The sequence below is a fragment of the Cupressus sempervirens genome, chromosome 6 (assembly GCF_028749045.1).
Source record: "Cupressus sempervirens isolate cs-2001-9-10 chromosome 6, ASM2874904v1, whole genome shotgun sequence".
Taxonomy (NCBI): Eukaryota; Viridiplantae; Streptophyta; class Pinopsida; order Cupressales; family Cupressaceae; genus Cupressus; species Cupressus sempervirens.
Genome location: NC_143123.1, coordinates 299,065,524 through 299,085,520, shown reverse-complemented (window position 1 = coordinate 299,085,520; position 19,997 = coordinate 299,065,524). Strand labels below are relative to the sequence as shown.

At 34.9% G+C, this 19,997-nt stretch overlaps 1 protein-coding gene across 2 annotated transcripts in view; it reads right to left on the bottom strand.

Annotated features, from left to right (window-relative positions):
* Positions 1-19,997, bottom strand: part of LOC149552390 (phosphoinositide phosphatase SAC7-like) — a 197,352-nt gene that overhangs the window by 88,203 nt on the left and 89,152 nt on the right. For both annotated transcript variants that reach the window (XM_089787934.1, XM_089787933.1), the window contains exons 16-17: positions 7,134-7,242; positions 6,819-6,891 (exon numbers count right to left, since the gene is read on the bottom strand). In XM_089787934.1, the coding sequence (XP_089644060.1) occupies positions 6,819-6,891; positions 7,134-7,242 (182 nt within the window). The remainder of the gene's footprint in view (positions 1-6,818; positions 6,892-7,133; positions 7,243-19,997) is intronic.

Genomic DNA, 19,997 nt, shown 5'->3' with positions numbered 1-19,997 from the left:
TTTTCGCAGGCAAATAAAAAATTGCTCAAGGACAAGTAATATCTGGGAAGGGAGGATTGGAATGTCTCCTTTTCTAGAACACTAATTTTTTTTGTGTCATTAGCTCATTTTGCCTATTTCACATGGGTTAACTAAAATTTCACAGAGATCAGAGTGAATTTTGACCTAGGTAGTTCCAATTTACAGCCAATTGATGTTGTTTCAGCAAGGTTTCCACATACTTATTATTTATAGTAAGTTGGCAAGGCTTAATATTCTTATCATTTTAGTATTGGACTTGGAGTGTCTCATCAAGACCTTTCCAACAAGCTATGACACATGATTATCCGAGTCCATCTAATCAATGATTTTAATGCCTAAAGATTAAATGATTTATCAATAGTGTGACTTAAACTAAAGTGCATATTATTGTATGCTTAAAAAGAGGAAAGGGAGCCCATTTGTAATATGCTTGCTTAATGTTTTTGGATTATATTTCTCTCTTGGAGAGTCCTAGAAAGTTTCAAATTTCAACAAGTTTGAGGTTGAAAGCCCACAAGCTTTAAGATTGTGGATGAAAACCCATTGTCAATTGGAGAAATCGTGCAAGTGATTCAATGGTCACAACCTTTCACAATCACCAACTTTTGAACGAGTCACAACCCTTCATCTTTTAAAAGTCATCTCCTTATTTTCTTCCTTCTTCCCTTAATCCTTCCTTAATTCCTCTACTCCCTCTTTCTCTCCCTTTTATAGTCATGTTTGAAGGAGACACAACTATTCCATTTATGCCTTTTGACTATTTGTTTAACTTAACTAGTTTTTGTTTTTATTTTTAATTTGTTCTTTCATATTTTTAATTACATTATTAATGTTTAGTATTTAATCATATTTCAAGAAGGGGAAATGAAATTGTATGACAAAACCCTAGCAAATTAGGTATTTCTTTAAAGAGTTTAGGTTAACTTGTTTTGTTGACTCTATTATAACTTGTAATGGATTAGTCACCAATAATTGATACTTGCAGCTTATAAAACCTTTGAAGTCAAATGACAAAACATCCATTCAAGTTTTAGTATATTATTTTTAAATCATGCTTGCTTGATATGAATGAATTTATGATAAAACAAGTTGTGATGCATTTGCATAAAGGAATTATTAACCAGTTCACTTACCCAATGTTGCATCATTTAAAATTTGTGCACTTTGTCTTGTTGGAAGACTTGTGACCCATATATTATTTGTTTGATCTCCAACTTCCTAGTGCCCACTTCTTGCCTAGTGTTTGTGGATGAAACAAACTATCTATCTAATTTGTTTAGAGTGAAATCAACCATGCTAATGGATAACAAAGATGATTAATCTCGGTTTCCTTGTTTTCCCTAAATTTGATGGAAAGATCCCTATCCATTAACAATTACAAGTAATCTGATTTCAGACTTTTGAATGCTTCTTTGTTGGTGTGCAATTGAGAACTAGTAATACCACATGCAATTCTTATTTGGATTTCATCCATTTTGGTCTTCCACATAAGATCTTCAATGAATTTGAAAGAATCATCTGCCCTTTGCTAACACCTGTACAAGCCTCTCTCTTCCGTAACCAATAAAATGTCCACCAAATCATGCAGTGATAAAGGTTTTTGCCCAAAATTATCCATGCATATGGGATGTCACTCGTCAAACATTTCCATCACCCTTACTTCTATAGCTAGTGACAATCTTCATGCGTGGTTTTCAGAACATACTTTTCCTCTTTATACATTTTATCAATATGGATCTGCAAGTCGCCAAAAAATATTTCCGAATACCCTTACCTTTATGATTGATTCTTCCTCCACATTAACCACCTTAACTGATTGAAAACACCTTCCCTTTGTGCCTTCATTATGCCCTGTAAAGGATGAATTCAAGGCTGCATTTTCATCATCACTTGGCTACATTAAATCTTCTCTCAAAATAATACCACAAACATGTTCAAGTGACCAAGTCTCCTGACAATAAAAATAAATCTGCTCTTCTCTCATTTGGTTTCTACTCTTTTGGATGATTCCAAAACCTATATGGCCATTGAACTTCTCAATCTTATGCTCAATCAATTCCTTCGTGAGCTCATAAGTCGTAAGTGAGATTTTATATTCCCCTCTACAAAATGCCAGTAAATCTGATTGTAATTGTTTTCATATGTCATCCTCCTCTAAGATTACTAACATGATTGTTTCTATGCAAGCTCCCACATGGTCTAGATGATGCTTCCTAAATTCTCTTAATAAACACTGAAATAATTGTAGAATTATTTGTTCACAGCCAAGATCCAACATAGGATGTTGGATTTTAAAATATGGTTTTTCCTATGAGTTCTAAAATCTTTGCCTTCTTACCAAAAGTAGAGCATTTGACATCATGTAGCCCACATAAGCTGTCCACAATCAGTTGTAAGACATTCTTCAATATGTCATCATTATAAGGTGGAGTAGAAGTTGTTATTCTGATGATTTCACTAAGACAAGAAGCAACCATTAGCCTAACATCTTTGTAAAGATGTTCCATAAACCTCTGCTAAACCAAAATAAGCATTGAAGGTTGCAAGCCCCAATTAAGAAGCCTCCAATCTTCTTCATCTATCCTGGACAAATATGTTTCTAATTCCTCCAACACAGGAAGAATGTCATTTCGGGATTTCATAGACTCCAACTGTAAGTCAATCATATACAACTAATTGCTCGCTTTTTGTTCTTTCTGCATGTTCCATAGTTGATTCTTATTGAATGTTTCATTGAATTCTTTTGAGAAAAGTTTACCTGTCAGACTTTCCATTGTATTTATTTGTTTTCTCCAAACATAAGATGCTCCCATAGTCAGCCACCCAAAATCTAACCCACTTCTACTTCAGTATATTCTAAGGTCTTAAAAAAATTACTAGAAAACCCAATTCATTCACTAGATAATAGGTTCTTCCTTATAACTTCAGAGAAGTATTTTCGCTAATAGTTGCCATGCCCTCGCATCTTGTAATTTTGTCAAGCAGTTTCACTCAGTCCTACAATGTCCTACATTGAATTTTTGAGCTTTGCATTCTCAACGTGCATAGCAGTAAACCAATTAACCATTTTTTCTGCAGTACCTTCATGAGCACAAAAATAGCTTCCAACCACCATATGAAGATTTGAAGTCTAATCTCCAGCAGGGAGATAAGATAGCAACTAATAATTATGAACAAACATAATACTTGAAGGTTCTAGTACAAACAACAGAAGACTTTTATGATAGCATTCTGACAACTCAGAATTGAATTGAAGGCTTTAACAACTCCTTTACTATCATCCAAACATTGCAAACACTGTTCTCAATATTCGGTTGTCTTTACAGTCCAATCTAGATAGAGTTGGCATCACTCATTAGGTCGGATGTTTGGAAGTTCACACACACAAAAGCACTCTGGAAATATCAGATTTGGAAATGTGACTTTTCAGCAGCACTAATTTGGTCAAATCTTTGCAAATAAGCCCCAGGATCGATAATATGATAGAGCTTGCTAGTAAAAACTACGTCTTCTAACTCCCACTCCCATTACTAGGTTGCAGGCTTTACTTGGTTTGGAGTTTTACAAGAACAGTTTGTTCCTACTTCTATACAAAGATTATAAAGACTGCATATCCAGCAACATTTTATTCACTTTTGTTCAAGGCCAACGGCTCTTGAAGTCATAGAGAGTACGCACGACACAGGAAAATCTCAATTTGAAATTCTTTAAATGAATTCAATCCTCCTTGTTTCTCAGAATGCAACACGATTCTCTATCCTCTGCAATAGCCAGTCTGCCATGATCTCAACATTTTTTTCATTTAACATGACAGGAACAAGCAGCCTATTATTTCCAAGTCAGGACCAACTCACACCTGAACTCCTTATAACAACAACTTGCATAAGAAAAATAACTTTTTCCAACGGAAATGTTGCTTCTGGCATTCACATCTACTGCAAGACATTAGAAACTTTAAACTATTCTGCATATTTGTATTAGGGATTTCAATAAATATTAATCGCACACCTTTGAAATTACTCTGGCAAATATTATGATATATTTCTCTAGCACTTCACACGGAAAGCTTAATATTTTCCATTAATCATTCTCTATATCACAGAGGTATTTTTAAATAATGTCTGTAGTAATATATGGTCTGTTATACTTACCAAATATATGGTCTGTTATACTCACCAAATATATGGTCTGTTCTTCCCATCTTAGATTTTTGTTGAAGTCAATCCCAAGATATTTATACTCCATAACTTCCTCAAGAATGCTGCCCTTGAAATAGAACTCATGCTGATGTTGTTTTCTGCCTTTAGAAAAAATCATGACTTCAGTCTTACTGATATTGACCTGCATCCCTACCATTTTGCAAAAGTGCTCAAGTGAGAGTAAATGTTCTGGCAAACCACGAGCAGATTTGGCAACCAAATTGAAATCATCCGCATACAGGAGCAGCCTTAATAGAAATTCACCTATCCAGATACCATCACCATTTTGCATGTCTAACTATTCTTCAAGTTTGTCAATATATAGGCCAAACAGAGTAGGTGAAAGAGGACAGCCCTGTTTGACCCCTTTATTGCTCCTAAAATACTCTGAAATGCCATCTGAAGTTCTGATTTTGACTTTCACCTCTTCATACGTCCTATGATCAGCAGGTCTGAGATTCACAAGGATCCCCAATTCTTCCATTCTTAGTCAAAGCTTATCTCTAGGAAAAGTGCCTAAAGCTTTTTTAAAGTCAACAAAGCAACAAAGAACCTCATCCTTACTCTCCCACACTTTTTCGATAATGTGTCTCAGGGTGATACAATCGTCAAAAATCAAATGTTTTGGCCTAAAACCAGCTTGCCCTTTTGCACACTCCTGATTTTCTTCAGCCCATTTGCTGATTCTGTTTTCTATCATGAGGGTCTACAAATAATATGATATTCCCAAGCTCAATGAATATTATGCCACTACAAATTTTACACAGTTCCACTCTTGGCCAAACTAACCAATTTTTGTGGTCAATATATCTCTTTATTTCTTCATAAAACTTTCTTGATAGACAAACTAATTCTGATAAATCTTTTCCTATAAGTTCGTCTTTAAAGATATACCTCACAGACTGGTAGGAAAACCAGCTCAAAGACCATTGCAATATCCCGGTCTGGATACTTTCCCAAATTTCTCACACATATTCTCAGAAATGTTAACAACAAATTCCTGCAATAACTTTCAGAAAATGATAGTCGTAGAAATATTGTTTCGTACCAATTTCCAAAAGTACATATATAATAACCAGTAACAACATGAATTTCCAAAATGAATATTACAATCAAATCTTCAATAGATTAACAATCAACTCCAATCATACATGCAGATAATAATAGTCAAATTGGAGAATTAAAAATAAATTTCAAGCACAAATGAAACACCTAAAATGACAACTCCACACATAGTGTGTTTTCGACCACCATCTTCCGGCTAGAGGGTTTCCATCCTCAAAGTTGACTGAAGTTGAGCTTCGAATTCTTCAAGAGAAATCTGAAAACAAAACCAGTATCCAAGCATCCTGCAAATGTGCTCCGCTTACTTATTTTAAGCACAACTTGGTGACTCATCACATTTCCCTTCTTGTCTTTTGTCGTCTTCTTATTTTGTCACCTTTTAATCCTCTTTTAAATATTAAATGGGCATTTAACATTTGGTATTAACTCTAATAAAGCTACTTTTAACATTTATGAAGTTAGCATTTAATTTTTTGAATGTCCCCACAAATAGGACATTACATTTTCAAGTAAAGATACTTTTATTTATTGATCTAAGTTTTACGATTTCAAGTACCACTTGAAGAAGAAATTCCAGAGCAGGAGACTGACATGTGGTGGTAAACAAGGAGACTAGCATTACAATAATAAATGCAAACATAAAGGCATGAACCTTTGTGATATCATGAGCCACCTCACGATGTCAGTCTTCACATGCACACTGCTCACTGAATAATCTTTTACACCCCTCACCATAATCACACTCATACTACTAAGTCTTTTTCTTATACTCATTCCATAGTAACGTCTCGGCAGCTAAATAGACACATAAATAACATATGGAGTCAGCTGTTAAAAGCAACCAGAAATGCAACAGTCGAACACACATGATGCCACCTCACATCCACAAGCCACCTCATAGCTCAACCCACTCAAGGCACAGCGTGAAAACAAAACATCTTTTTATATGCATTGACTGTTGAATGATCTCTCCCAACTATAAAAACATTAGCACTCCCTCTTAGCAAGAGAGATCATTCAAATATCATAGTTTATCAACCTGACAAGCACAATGAAGCTGCAACAAAAAAATGTCAATAACAAGATCTCATCGCAGATTTTCTTTATATAAATTGGTATCTTAGCATATCAATATTTACCATAGCTACTCCCAAAGGGTGAAACAAGAGCTTTAGTCTCAATCTTCTTTCGCAAAGAAAAATGCAATAACGAAGGATTTCGCCTCGAACTGCTCTCCCAGAGGAGAACTCATTAACAAAGGATTTCTATCTAAAACTTCTCTTGCCAAAAAGAGCTAGTTAACAAGGGATTTCACCTTGAACTTCTTTCACATAGAGGAACTCATTAAAGAAAATAAAATGTCATTTGAATGTTAAGACTATTCTAGAATATTGAATCTGCAAATCATACTCAAGCTCAGATCTGTATAGAGATTGCATCTTGTTATAAATGACCTGAGCAGATCACACTATGCTACATATTAAGAAGGAAAATAAATAGCAGAAAATTATCAGGGTCCACTTTTAATGATACCTTACAAAATCGCCTTTCAGTGCAGGTGTTCCCGAATACTGGATGCTTATCTCATCTCCATGGTTTGCCCACACTGCAAAATATTAAAGGATGTCTAAAATAAGAATCAAAACTAGATTGTCCTAAGTTGAGACATTAGTCAAAGAACGATATTCTGGAAGTCTGAATCCTATTAAGAACAATTTAGAGCAAAAATGCATATTTTATGCCATGAAAGAAACTAAATTATGGTTTGGCATAATTGGACAATTAAATTCATCTGTCACGATAAACTCAATACGTGGTAGCTTTATGTTATGTAAGTGAAAAACTCACAGATTTTGAATAGATTATCAAAATTTGTGTGCTGGCTTATATTTTGATTTTGTTGCAATATTTCAATCTGGTGAAGTTGGGTTTCCAAAGATTTCCTTCCAAGCATACTCTGCATTTCACAAAGAAGCTGAATAATAAATATTTTTGTGTGTTCAAATGTAGATATTAAGGTACAGTTACCAGAACCAGTACAAAGCCAACAACACCACTCAAATCAAGGTACACAACTACACGAGTTAGAATTTATTACATATATATAGTAACCAGAACACGGGGGAAGGAAATTATGTCTGTCCCCATAATAAAGTTTTCTGCCAGCTTTTATTGTGGTGCTTACAGGGAATATTTCAAAACTGTTTATAAAACTCCAACAAAAAGAGACATATTCTTGCAAATCCTATTTAATTCCACTCCAATAGCATGAACCATCAATAATTTTTACTTAATTTTCCTTTGATTGTAATTTGAGCAATAACTACTACAGTCGACTTTAGCATGCCAACTGAAAAAAGTTCTCTGACCTTCAATTAAATTGAATCAAATAATATTAGTTGATACATGATCAACTACAATAGTGTGGACACATTAACATTTGTAGAAAACAAAATTTATTCAAGACTATAGAACGATATATTACATTGGCACTTGTAGAGAAGAATGCCATAAAGAAACAACAAATGCTTCCAGTGAACTTCCATTCAAGAGAACTCCATCATCATATGAATGACTAACAACACATGTTAACTCCATCATCATATTAATGACTAACAACACATGTTAACTGATTGTACATTTGCATTAGTATATACATTCCCTACTCTCTTTAAATCCTGTAATGTTTTAAGCTTTTAAATTGCACAATGAAGATGCAGTCATACCCCTACCTTTCACTCCAAAGTATACAGAATGAAGTTTCGAAAGACCAAGAAGCATGGCTGAGTCCCGTCCAAATTCTAAATCATATAACATCACACTGCTTCATCAAAAAGGACTCTGAAACAACCGATTAGGAAAGCAGGTGCTGGGATTTTTTTCCTCAACAAGAGACAATGGTCAGAGGAAACATTAAAGAGTACACCAAGCACATTCAGAAGCAAGAAGAGGTTTCTTTGATGGCATCATGGCAGCACTTTGTAAAAAGTAACTTCACTAATCGGCATCTATTGGTACACATGTAATATCCTCTACCAGCCATTGGAGAAAGATCAGTCTGTATTAAAACCACTTAGCTGCTTAGATCCAAGGAAAAGTAGCACGTGCCTATCACTCAAAAATATACAGAATGAAGTCTCGAAGGACCAAGGTGGATGGCTGAGTCCCATCCAAATTCTAAATCATAGAACATCACAGTGCTCAATCAAAAAGGACTCTGAAACAACTGATAAGGAAAGGAGGTTCTGTGATATTCTTCCTCGACAAGACAAAATTGTCAGAGAAAACCATGAACGAGTATACCAAGCACATTCCAAAGCAAGCAGAGGTTTCTTTGATGGCAGCACTAAGCAAAAAGCAACTTAGCTGATTGGCATCCATTTGAATACATATATAATATTCTCTGCTGGCCATTGGAGAAAGATCAGTCTGTATCATCGATTCATCAGCACTTAACTGCTTAGGTCCAAGGAAAAATAACACATGGACATGGATAGCCACATGCACCAACAATCAGAAGACAGCTATCGAAGGAACCTGTAAACTTCAGTAGGAGGGAAGACTTTATTCCAGTAGGGGGCTTGAACATGAGTATACCTAGTGACAAACAGGTCAAAGATCAAACTCTTCAATGACAAATAAATTCAGAGATTTCGTCTCAGCAGAGTGACTTTGGGATGCTGAACCCAATTCCAAATTATAAATGTAGCACAAGGAACAAAATCTAATTGTGTGAGGCTCAATCATCATCTGATACAATATTCTTGACTATCCCAAGTTCCAATTAATAAAATTGAAGAGAATATTCGTACATTGCCAGTACTAGACCACTGACAGATATACCTGACTAATCAGAGAAAATGTAGACTAAAATATAGCTGTTTCTGGATTAAATTGTGTATGAGATTTTTGCATCAGAACTTTTGATTCAAAAATCTCGTACACATTTTAATCCAGAACCTTATTAATTAAATATAGCTTAATCCAAGGAAATAAATATGTTATCGACAGAGTCAAAAGTGAAGGAACTTACCAATCCAACACAAGCTTAAAGATGTAGACAAGTTCAAATGCTGAAACGTAGTGTTCAAAAGAAAAGAAATAAACTGTAATTTGAAGTGCCTTTCAGAGATAAGAGGAATTGGTGAGACATAACTCCAGTGCAGGACACCATCCAGATGGAAAGTTAAGGGAAATCTTCTTTGGAAAAGAAAAGGAATGAGGTGAGATTCAAGGTAAATGCTACTCAAATAAAACCTACTGGAAATAGAGAATAAGAATAAGTAAGAACATGACTCAGAACAGGGAGGAACATCGACAAATTCAAAACTGTGTTACATCTGAATGGACAAATTTTAACTTTAAAAAAAACAAAAACGAGAGAGGGCACTAACAAGTTCTTCACAGAACTTTTTACCATGTTCAATGGCATTACAGGGATGGGGTGGCAGGGTGGCAGGAGACGCGCTTCTGGAACGTTTCCTAGAGGACCAAAAACAGGGGGCAGCAATACACAATTTTTTAAATATAATAATATATATATATATATATATATATATATATATATATGAATTTTCTAATAAATATTAAATATAAATACATTATATGTTTTTTTATGTTTTATATATCTTTTAACAACAACATGTATGGTGTAATCAGAAAACATCTTGTCTGAGACACACATAAGCCTGTCACTCCACTCTGATGCACCCATGAAACATAGATTCAACTTAGTGGCAACTTAGAACCATTAAACAATGTCAAAAGTTACCCACTTGGATTTGTAACTTTTCTGTCTTAAGAAAAACATTAACTGCCATTTACTCAGCATCGTAGATAGAGGCACAGATGGGAGTAGAAGCAACCGGAAAGGCTCTCAGGTCCAGAACCAAGATCTAGGATAAGGCTACCAGCAGCTAAGGTATAGGCTGAGTTCATTAGGCAGTAGTGAAAGCTATTTGTTGTGTTGGTTTTTAATATTTTGCATGGCATTTTGTGTATGGAGACGGTGGGACAGTAGGGGACATATATCTGGGACATTTCCTAGAGGGCCAAAAATAAGGGAGGCGTCCCTATGTAACAAAGTATTTTACTGATCCTCAAATTAAGGAAGATAAAATGTTAAGTTTGTTATCAAAGCACAATGAGAGACTTATAAAAAGCTTCCCTAGCCTTTACTTGTGATTTTGAAATGCAGAATTCATATGGAATTGGGATTCAATGTTGGAGCGTTCAAAATAAATCCTTGGGAATACCATTATTCATTGTTAAAAGTAAAAGCATAGATGGACAACTCAAACTCTGCAGCTCAGAATTTTGACTGAGACTGGCAACTTGGCATAATCTCAGCAAAGATTGGCATAACAAAATATAATAACACACAAAAAAGGAAGCTAATGCATTTTGAGAACATGGAAGTCTAATTTGATCATCATTTTGTCATTTTTCAAGCATTAAACCTGTCATATGACCCTCAAACACATCATTAATGTCTTCATTACTGGACCTAGTGAGTTTTATACAAGACACAGCTGAGACTTGGTGAGTATTCACAAAGTCTATGGGCGGGCCATGTCAACTCAACCTGTTTTCTGAAATGACTCATTAGTTGCATCGGATTTGATCGTGTATGGTCAAAACCACTAAGAAGTATATGGAAGGAGTTGAGGGCATAGTTAGGAAAAAGTTGGAAGCATAAAAAATAATCCAAATGCAAAAAATGAGTTTCTATATTTCCAAAAGAAAAAAGTGGATTAGTGACCCAGCTCATAATCATGATATGCAAGCAGAAGAATTCAGTAAACATGCACGCTACTTCTATTTACAAAAAAGATGAAAAAGGTACAAGAGGTTTACAAATAGTGTGGCAAGAAATGAGTATCCTATGAACAGAAAAGCATCAGCACATCAAACTAAATTTGCCTACAACCCATCAATTATTTGTCCTCTTTTCATGTGAAGGGATGAAAACTATGCATGTGTACAATTACAAAATAACAAGAGGAAGGTGTAAGAGTTTTTTTCCTAATCCACTAATCTACCAACTGCTTGTTGACTTGAGTTTGTAACATTTAGTGATATGTTCCATGGCTGAAGAAGCCCACATGAAACAACTCCTTTGAAATCACCTTTGAAATGACACACAATGGAGCAATGATCTTGTTGGCTCTCAACATTATAGGCTATTTTCCCAGAGTTCCCTCTCAACACCAATGTAATGGGGACAGCAACAAAGGCAGTGAGACAACTAACTTACATCATAAAGTGGACAATCTTGGGTCAATTAATAAGTGAGGGCATACTGTTCATCGACTTCAACATTTTCAGTACCTTTGCAGGGTGTTGCCTAAGCAGAAGACAATTAGAGAAATATTAAGAGCTACAGCTCGGATCTTGGATGACCATGCCCTATGGCAGCCTTCAACAGGCCTAACAACCTCATATAAAGCAGATAAGATGAACATTAACATGCTGCAAATGAATGAATGAATGAAGGTATTTTAATATCATCAACGTTGCCGACCAGCCTATGGGACCACTTTCATGAATTTTTCTATGTCAACCCGCCTGTTATGAATCTGCATCAAAAAACTAGTTGTTTTGTGAAGTCTTGTTTCTGCAAAAAGCTGATGCAAGTAGTCCTTCAAATTGTCCTCAAACTGTGCCCATATATCCGGATAGACAGCGCACTCCAAATTAAAGTGTCATTCCATTTCGACAGACCCTTTACTGCAAAAGATGCAATTTCTTTCTTCCCATACCACCCTGGGTACCATCCATCTACCCATCTCACACTGCAGATGACAAAAGATTACTCAAATTGATATCCTTCTTCGTGAATCCCCTTCCACTCTTTTACACAAGCACAGCTCAAATTCATGAGATACAGCCCACCAAAGGTGTAACCATTCACAATCATTCAAGAGGTTTTAGCAAGCGTGATTAGAGTAGCCAAAGACTCCTTTGTCCGTCCTCAGGCTGGCGCATCCCCATATCCAATCCGAAAACAGATCTGATACAGCCCCAATACATGTCAAATATTATACCCATATGTACCCCAAATTACTTGATTTTCCAACTGTACTAAATACTGTGTGATTTGATATTTTGAAAATTTGATGTAAATCTTCCCAAATTTGAATTTAAAAAACTTCAATAATGCATTCTTTTCTAAAAATTATTATAAACAAAACTTACACCAAATGAGAAAGACAAATGAAATGTTTTTCTATTTCAGCAACCCATATTTTTGGGATATCTTCCAATGGAACTCTACTATTTTTGCGTATTGTCAAGTGTTCAATCAACTTATAATTATTTATGTAGCATCTGTGCCAACATTTCTTTTGAAGTAGCAAAAATCTCATCTAATAACTTAGAAAACTGAGTTGAATATATGTATATGTGTAATAACCCTGATTAGATTATAACTTTAAGAACTCCAATTTTTAACAAATTCAAGAGTTTGACAATTTGTCAAACACTTGGCAAGCATTCTCCAATATCTGTCAGTACAACTGAATATATATGTAAATTCTTCTAGACTGGACTAATCAATGATTTATGTATTTCCAATAAAAATCTGCTAGATAAGTTATGATTCTACAAATGATGAACAAAGAACAATTTACCATTCACTTTCTATGCTCAGTAAAAGTCTGCGGATTTCAATTAACAATGATAGCTAATGATAACTTGGAAGGCTAATACAATAATCAGTTTCAAATTATAATGAGGAACCTGTAGTTTCCGCAGTCCAAATCTGCAGTGAAATTGAAATACCAATACCCCAACAACAGTGACACCAAATCTGGCAATGTGATGCAAAATTTCACAGTGACAATCACCTCCTTTGCAGCAGTATAGGTGATCAATAGCAGGCCCTAGTAACGCCAAAAAGAATGACAATCTCCAATGCCCAGCAGCAAATGCAATACAGAGTAATTAATTCTACCAATTTCTCCCAACTCCTTAACGTCTTCTTAGCAACAGCATATACAGAAAGAAATCTCAGATTTTCAGCCTTGAACAAGTCTCAGAATTTAATCCACAATACTTTAGCTATGGATTAAATGCACAACCAAAATCAAACCCTTATACTTCAGCAAGGGCATAAACTTCAGACTCAAAAAAGCCACAAAGACAACAAAAGCAAATAAATATTCAAGTGTGTTTTTTCTAATGAAATGAACTCATATTTATAATGCTTTGTTGATAAAAGTTTCAAAAAGAACTCAACATTAGAAATTGTGAAAGCTTCCCAAAATAACATCACTTTAAATATTTAATACTTGGCTTAGGCATATAATAAATGGCCCATTCCAATGATGACTCAACCCTCAAAGTGAAATTATAAAGTTACATTATAACTTTAATGATTTAATAATAATTTGGCCACTAAAAATATAATAACTCCCAAAATACTCATCATTTAAATATGTCGTCTGAAATAAGAATCACGCATATTATTTCTCCATGTGACCAAATACACTTTCCAAAAATAGAAAGAGTCCATCTCAATCAACACCCAACTTACCACAAATAGTAAGTACACAAATCTAAGCCCAAATGAAGTCCAATCTAAACCAAATGAATAACTTGTAGCTTATTGAATTGTGGAGAAGACAAGACCCTCCCAACCCAAGCTATTGCCTCAAAAGACCCTCTATCCACAAAAATTAGCCTACAAGGATCACAATAATAAGCTAATTCCTAAACTCTGATACTGACAAAAATGGGGACATTACAATATCTGTTTTTTTTAATTTGTATCCAACAATATCCATTGGGGGTCTTGAATAAGGTCGTATTTCTATCGGTATCCATGTTCCTGTCCATGCAACTTTGAGTGTAATTTAGTAGGTTGTTCATCATCTAATAAGGCCAAAACAACATCCTCATCATGAATTAAATCATTATTTCCATTCCCAGCAAGCTGTTCACATAAACCTTTGGCTCTTACCGGCTTGGTTACATTGATTTCAATGTCATATTTCATGGCTTTTGTGATTCAACCTGCTCTTTTAGTATTCAGATCTTTGTTGAGCAGGAAATCTTTAACAGAAGGGTGAGCAACCATTAGTTTGATCTTATTATTTGAAAGCATGTCTGAACTTTTTCAAACTTCTTATAACAACAAGAACATGCTTCTCAATGAAAGTATAATGCAGTTCATAATCCTTAAGTCCTTAACTGAAAAACGCTAATAGCTATTCAAAACCTTGGTCATTCTGTTGTACTAACATGGCAGCAATGGAATCAATGTTTCCATATACATATAATATGAAATCTTTTGAAAAATCTGGATTTAACAATGTAGGAGCAGCAGCTAATGCTTCTTTTATTAGCGCAAAACTACGTTTACCTTCTTTTTTCCAGCTGAAAACCATACATTTTCTTAACATAGCTGTTAATGGTATTAATAATTCAGCAATATTCGAAATAAATCTCCTTACAAAGTTAATTCTACCTAGAAAACTTTGAAGTCCCTTTTTATGAGCTAGAAGTGGTAAAGCGAGAATTGCACTTACTCTTTTAGGTTCAATAGTAATACCTTCTTTAGATACAATGAATCCTAACAATTTACCTTCATGAATAGAAAAAACACTTTTCTTTGGATTCAAAAATATACCATATTCCTTGCATCTCTCGAATATTACCCTTAAGTACTAAATATGATCTGCTACATTCTTTGAAAAAACAGTAATGTCATCAAAATAAACAAGCACAAACTTGTACATTAAGTTCAAGAAAGCCTTATCCATTGCTTTCTGGAAGGTTGCACCTGCATTTGACAAACCAAATGGCATCTTCTGATAAGCCATAGTTCTCCACTTGGTAGTAAACGTTGTCTTGAATCTATCCTCTTCCTTGACCAAAATCTGATTTTAACCAGAGAAACCATCCAACAATGAAAACCATTCTGAATCTGAAGCAACTTGTAAAATTTGTTCCATTGAAGGCAAAGGATGTCTATCTTTCAATGAAGCTTTGTTTGAATCAGGGAAATCAACAGGCAATCTGATTTCTCCATTTTTCTTCCTAACTGGAACCAAATTTGAAACCCAAGAAGCATGCTTAACAGGAAATATAATATTGCTCTCAATTAACTTATTCAGCTCTTTGACCATAAGAGGTTCTAATTTGGAATTTATTGGCCTCTGTTTTTGTCTAACTAGTTTTGCACCAAGTTCCAATTCAATGGTGTGTTGGGCAATGTTAGGATCAAATCCCTTCAAATCTGAATAGTTCCAAGCAATAATATCATGGAATTCATGGCATAAATTCATAAGTTTGATGCTCTTCAGGAGTACATACCTTTCCAAGTTTCAGCGTTTTATTCTTTGCAACTTCAATTTCTTCATAGTGTTCTTCCTTGATCTACAAGCTGGATTTATCCTTTTTAAACTGATCATCAATATTAAAAATGGATTCTAAGGTTACTAAACCCTTAGGCATCTTATTTGTCCTTAATTGAATAACCTGGTCCTCATTTTGATCATGTAGTTTCTGCTGATTAGGCTAAGAAAACTCAACTTCTTCTCTTAAAAAATTAACAATATACTGATCAGATTCAAAAACTTGCCAACTTTCAACATTATTTGGTACAACAGGTCTGACAATAACTTTTACATGATCATATCATATTGTGCACCAATTGCAGCAAGTCTATCAGCATGTTTCTTCTAATTTCTAGGTACAGATTGCAAATTAAATGCTTCAAAACTTTCAATCAAATCTCACACTACATGCTTATAACTTTTCAACAAATCATTTTTAGTAGCATGGATGCCTCTAACTTGGTTAACAATCAATTCAGAATCACCAGAAACTTGGAGACAACTGATACCTCGCTTTATGGCCCATTTTAATCCATTTACAAGTGCTTCATATTCAGCAACGTTATTGGTACAGCTGAAAGTAAATCTGAAATAAGCATAATACCTTTCATTTGTTGGTAAAATCAGCATACAACCTCCTCTCGCACTTGTTTTGTTGCGTGAACCATCAAAAAATTATTTCCACACCTCATTACCTTGCTGTTCTGAACTTAATTCTGCACTTTTCATGACATTTGGCAAAAAATCAGTAATTTCATGAATGACATAATTGCCCAAACTTGGTTATTCAACTTGTTCTTTTGTAATTTCAGCATTTTCAGCAGCCCATTCATCTAATAATATATCAAAAACATTGTCTATTTGCGTTTTGGACTCATGAACAGCATTAATTTCCTCTTGGTCGAATAAAATAGTTGTCTCATTTCCAGTAGTAACAATATTATGTTCAAGGCAATCCTTAGCAATAGGTTCAGATGGAATTGTGATCTTGGTATCATATCTAGTACAACAAAACATGTGAGACCAATCTGCAAATACATAACCTCCTATTTTGGTAGTGAAATCACGTAATAAACATATGGAAAAATAGGGAGGTAAGTCAATGATGTATATATTCATAGGGACTGAAAAACTAGGACAAGAATGCAAGGTCAAATCCATGTTCCTTATAACTCCAATTGTCTCAATAGCTGTCCCATCTAGTTGAACTACCCCCTTTTCAATTGGTTCATATTTAAGGCCTAGCTGGTCAACAATCTTCTTTGGCATAACTGAGTTAGTAGCACCTGAATCTATCATGCAATTATGAACAAGGTACTTGCCTATTATGACTGTAACGTAAAAAGGTGGTGACTTAACTATCTTGGATGGCTGTTGTGACGTATTAGCATTTGCAGCCATTAGAACTGTAGGAGTTTGTTGTGCTAAAGCGTCATCAGATAAGGTAAGTGACTGTAATGCTTCCTGTAGCATATCCTTTTGACCTGGGAGTGCTAAAACATCCCACATGGAAACAGGAACATGAGTCTTCTTCAAATGCTCAACAATATTGAAATTTTCCATACTAACCATAGACTGGTTTTTTGGTACAGCAGACTCCTTTTGCTGTTGTGATGGTTGTAAACTTGTTTTTCGCGCTTGCACTTGTTGTCCTTGCTGTCCTTTTGGAAAATATTTCATTTTTTGCACATTTGATGTTCTTGTCTGAGTATTATCAACGTTAACCTGCTGCTGTTTTGCCTTCTCAACTTCTTGTTGTACATTTGCAGCTTGGGTCTTTGACCTTGTTCTCGTTGATACAGGTCTCCAAACTTGGTTTTGATCAAAATTTGCTGCTATGACAGCCTCATCTTCACTAAAATTCATTAAAGTAGCATCTAGGTTACCTTGTTGTTGTACTTGATCATGATGAACTTCTCCTTGAGTAGTTATTTGTTGTCCTTTAAGAACATCTCGTCTTCTTGCCTCAAGCGCATGTGCACAATCAAGCCAAAAATGACCAATGTTACAAGTATTGCATCACTCCTCATCATGTGCATAGTTGTTTTGAGGAACAACTAATTATTCTTTAGAATTGCAAGGAGTTGCAAAATTGTAGGGCCGGTTAGCTCTTTGACCATAGTTTCTTTGCGGTCCTTGAGCTTGCCTTTCCTGATTTGATCCTAAAGCTTGATTGAATTGTCTATTTTCCTGATAGGAAGCTTGATTAGGCCTATTTTATTGACCTTGTTGCCTTTTCAAATTCGTTATTTCATTTTCATAAGTCTGCAAAGTTCGCATCATACTGTCACTATTCTCGATTAAGTCCAAATTCTGCTCTTTTAGCTCTCTAATAGGAGCTATAGCAGTGTGCTCTGCTGCAACTTGCACTTTAAATGCTGGTAATGCTGGCATAGGTGGAATTACAGCTAACGGTGGTATAACAATTGGTACAATTTGCTATATTTTTGCAAATTAAGGCATTGGAGGCCTAGGAGGTAGCTTGTCGGCTTGGTATAACAGTTGGTACAATTTTCAACTCTTACAGCAATGTCAAATGCATCAGGCAAAGTACGTCCTCCCATAGATTATATCATAACCGAAATATCATTGTTAAAAGCCTTCAAATAAAATAAGAATGCATAATCATTAGAAGGCTTAACAGATGATGGAATTTTGTCCCAAGTTCGCTAAAAACAAAAATTAAAATCAGAAATATGCTCATTATGATGGCTTTTGATGGTAATTAATTGTTCCACCAACAAGAGATTATCAGGCCTATCTTCAGACTTGTTGATTAACAAGCTTCCCAATGCGTCCCACGAAGCAATTGAAGTTACCGCTAAACTTCTGAACCAAATTAACGCTTTTCCTCTAAAAAAGGTTGCTAATAATTTTAAGGCCACATCCTCATGTTGAACTTGATGTAATCCGCAAAGGGTAGCTATATCCTTGATATGTTTCACTGCTGAAACATGATTTTCACTAGTAAAATATGGCACACTTTTCAATGTTGCTGGTGGAATATCATGATGAGCAGTAATTTGTAAACGGCTGCCAGCATTAAAAGCTACAAATGGCAAATTTCAAGCCATTTGATGAACTGGTGGTACTTGCTGCTGTACTATAAATGGCAATAAACGTTGGGTAGGCTGATTTACCTTTCGTTGATATGTTTTCAGGCTTTTAACAACAGCTGTAGCACCACTTGTAAATGCTGAAAAAACAAATTGATCTTTTGGTAATTCCTCAAAAATGGGTACTTCAAATTCAGAATGATCACGAACACTTAAATCTTCGGGAAAACCAATATCTTCAATAACTATCTCAGACTCTTCAAGATTTGTTGGCTGATCTTCAATTATAGGATATTCAAATGCTGAAAAATCTGATCCAAATGGTGAAGCAAACCTTCCTCTTGTAATTGGTGGTGTTCTTCTTCCTCTTATTGACCTTCTGGGAGTTCTTCTCATTAAGAGAATTACCAAAACTGCAACTGTATTTGCGATAAATCTTCAAAACAACACCAAGTGTTAATAAAATACCTTCAAAAAGGCTGAAATATTGTTGTTCACACCAAAACAGCAGTAAGATCCTAATATTTAGAGATCTGTAAAGCAATTCGTAGTCCCACCGGGCGTGCCAGAAAACTGTTGTCAATCAGGATTGTGCCTATAGCAAGATGCAGAATCTAGCCATCTTGTTGAAACATGGAAACTCTCTTGGGTGGTGGGTTGTCCTAAAACGAGAGATGAATCTCCGGAAGCTAGGTCGGTTCCTAAATAGTGATCACCTAAAACCTAAATTATATGCAAGATAAGGGATGAGAAATGAATGACAAAAAATGAATACTAACCTAAATGAGGTGATACACCAATGATTTTAAATGTAATTATTATCAAATCAACACAAATTATGCAAGACACAATTGATTCACAATACTCAGACAAACACGCAATTACAAAAGTGATTCTATGCAAGGACCAAAATCTTCTGCTTCGTAATGAAAACTTAAGCTTTACCAATTTTCTACAAAAAGAACCATGGACACAAACAAAGACCTATAATCACACGTATCAAGAGTCAAATCTGCAATAAGGAATATAACTTAAATGAAAGCGAACATAACATGAAAATAAAGAATTCACAATATTGCACAAGAATCAATGAGAAGAAACCGTTGAATTTATATAACCAATGCTGAAAAAACCTCTACTACAAACTGCTCTTACAATCAACTCAAAATCTACAATGCGCAAAAATCTGAATTCGAAAGAAGATCCTCCTCAATAAGGTGAATGTACAATATATAGAGCTCAAACCCTAATTCAGATTTCAAGATCATGCCTAAGAAAAATAAGTAAAAATAAATAAAAAATGATACAAACTATGA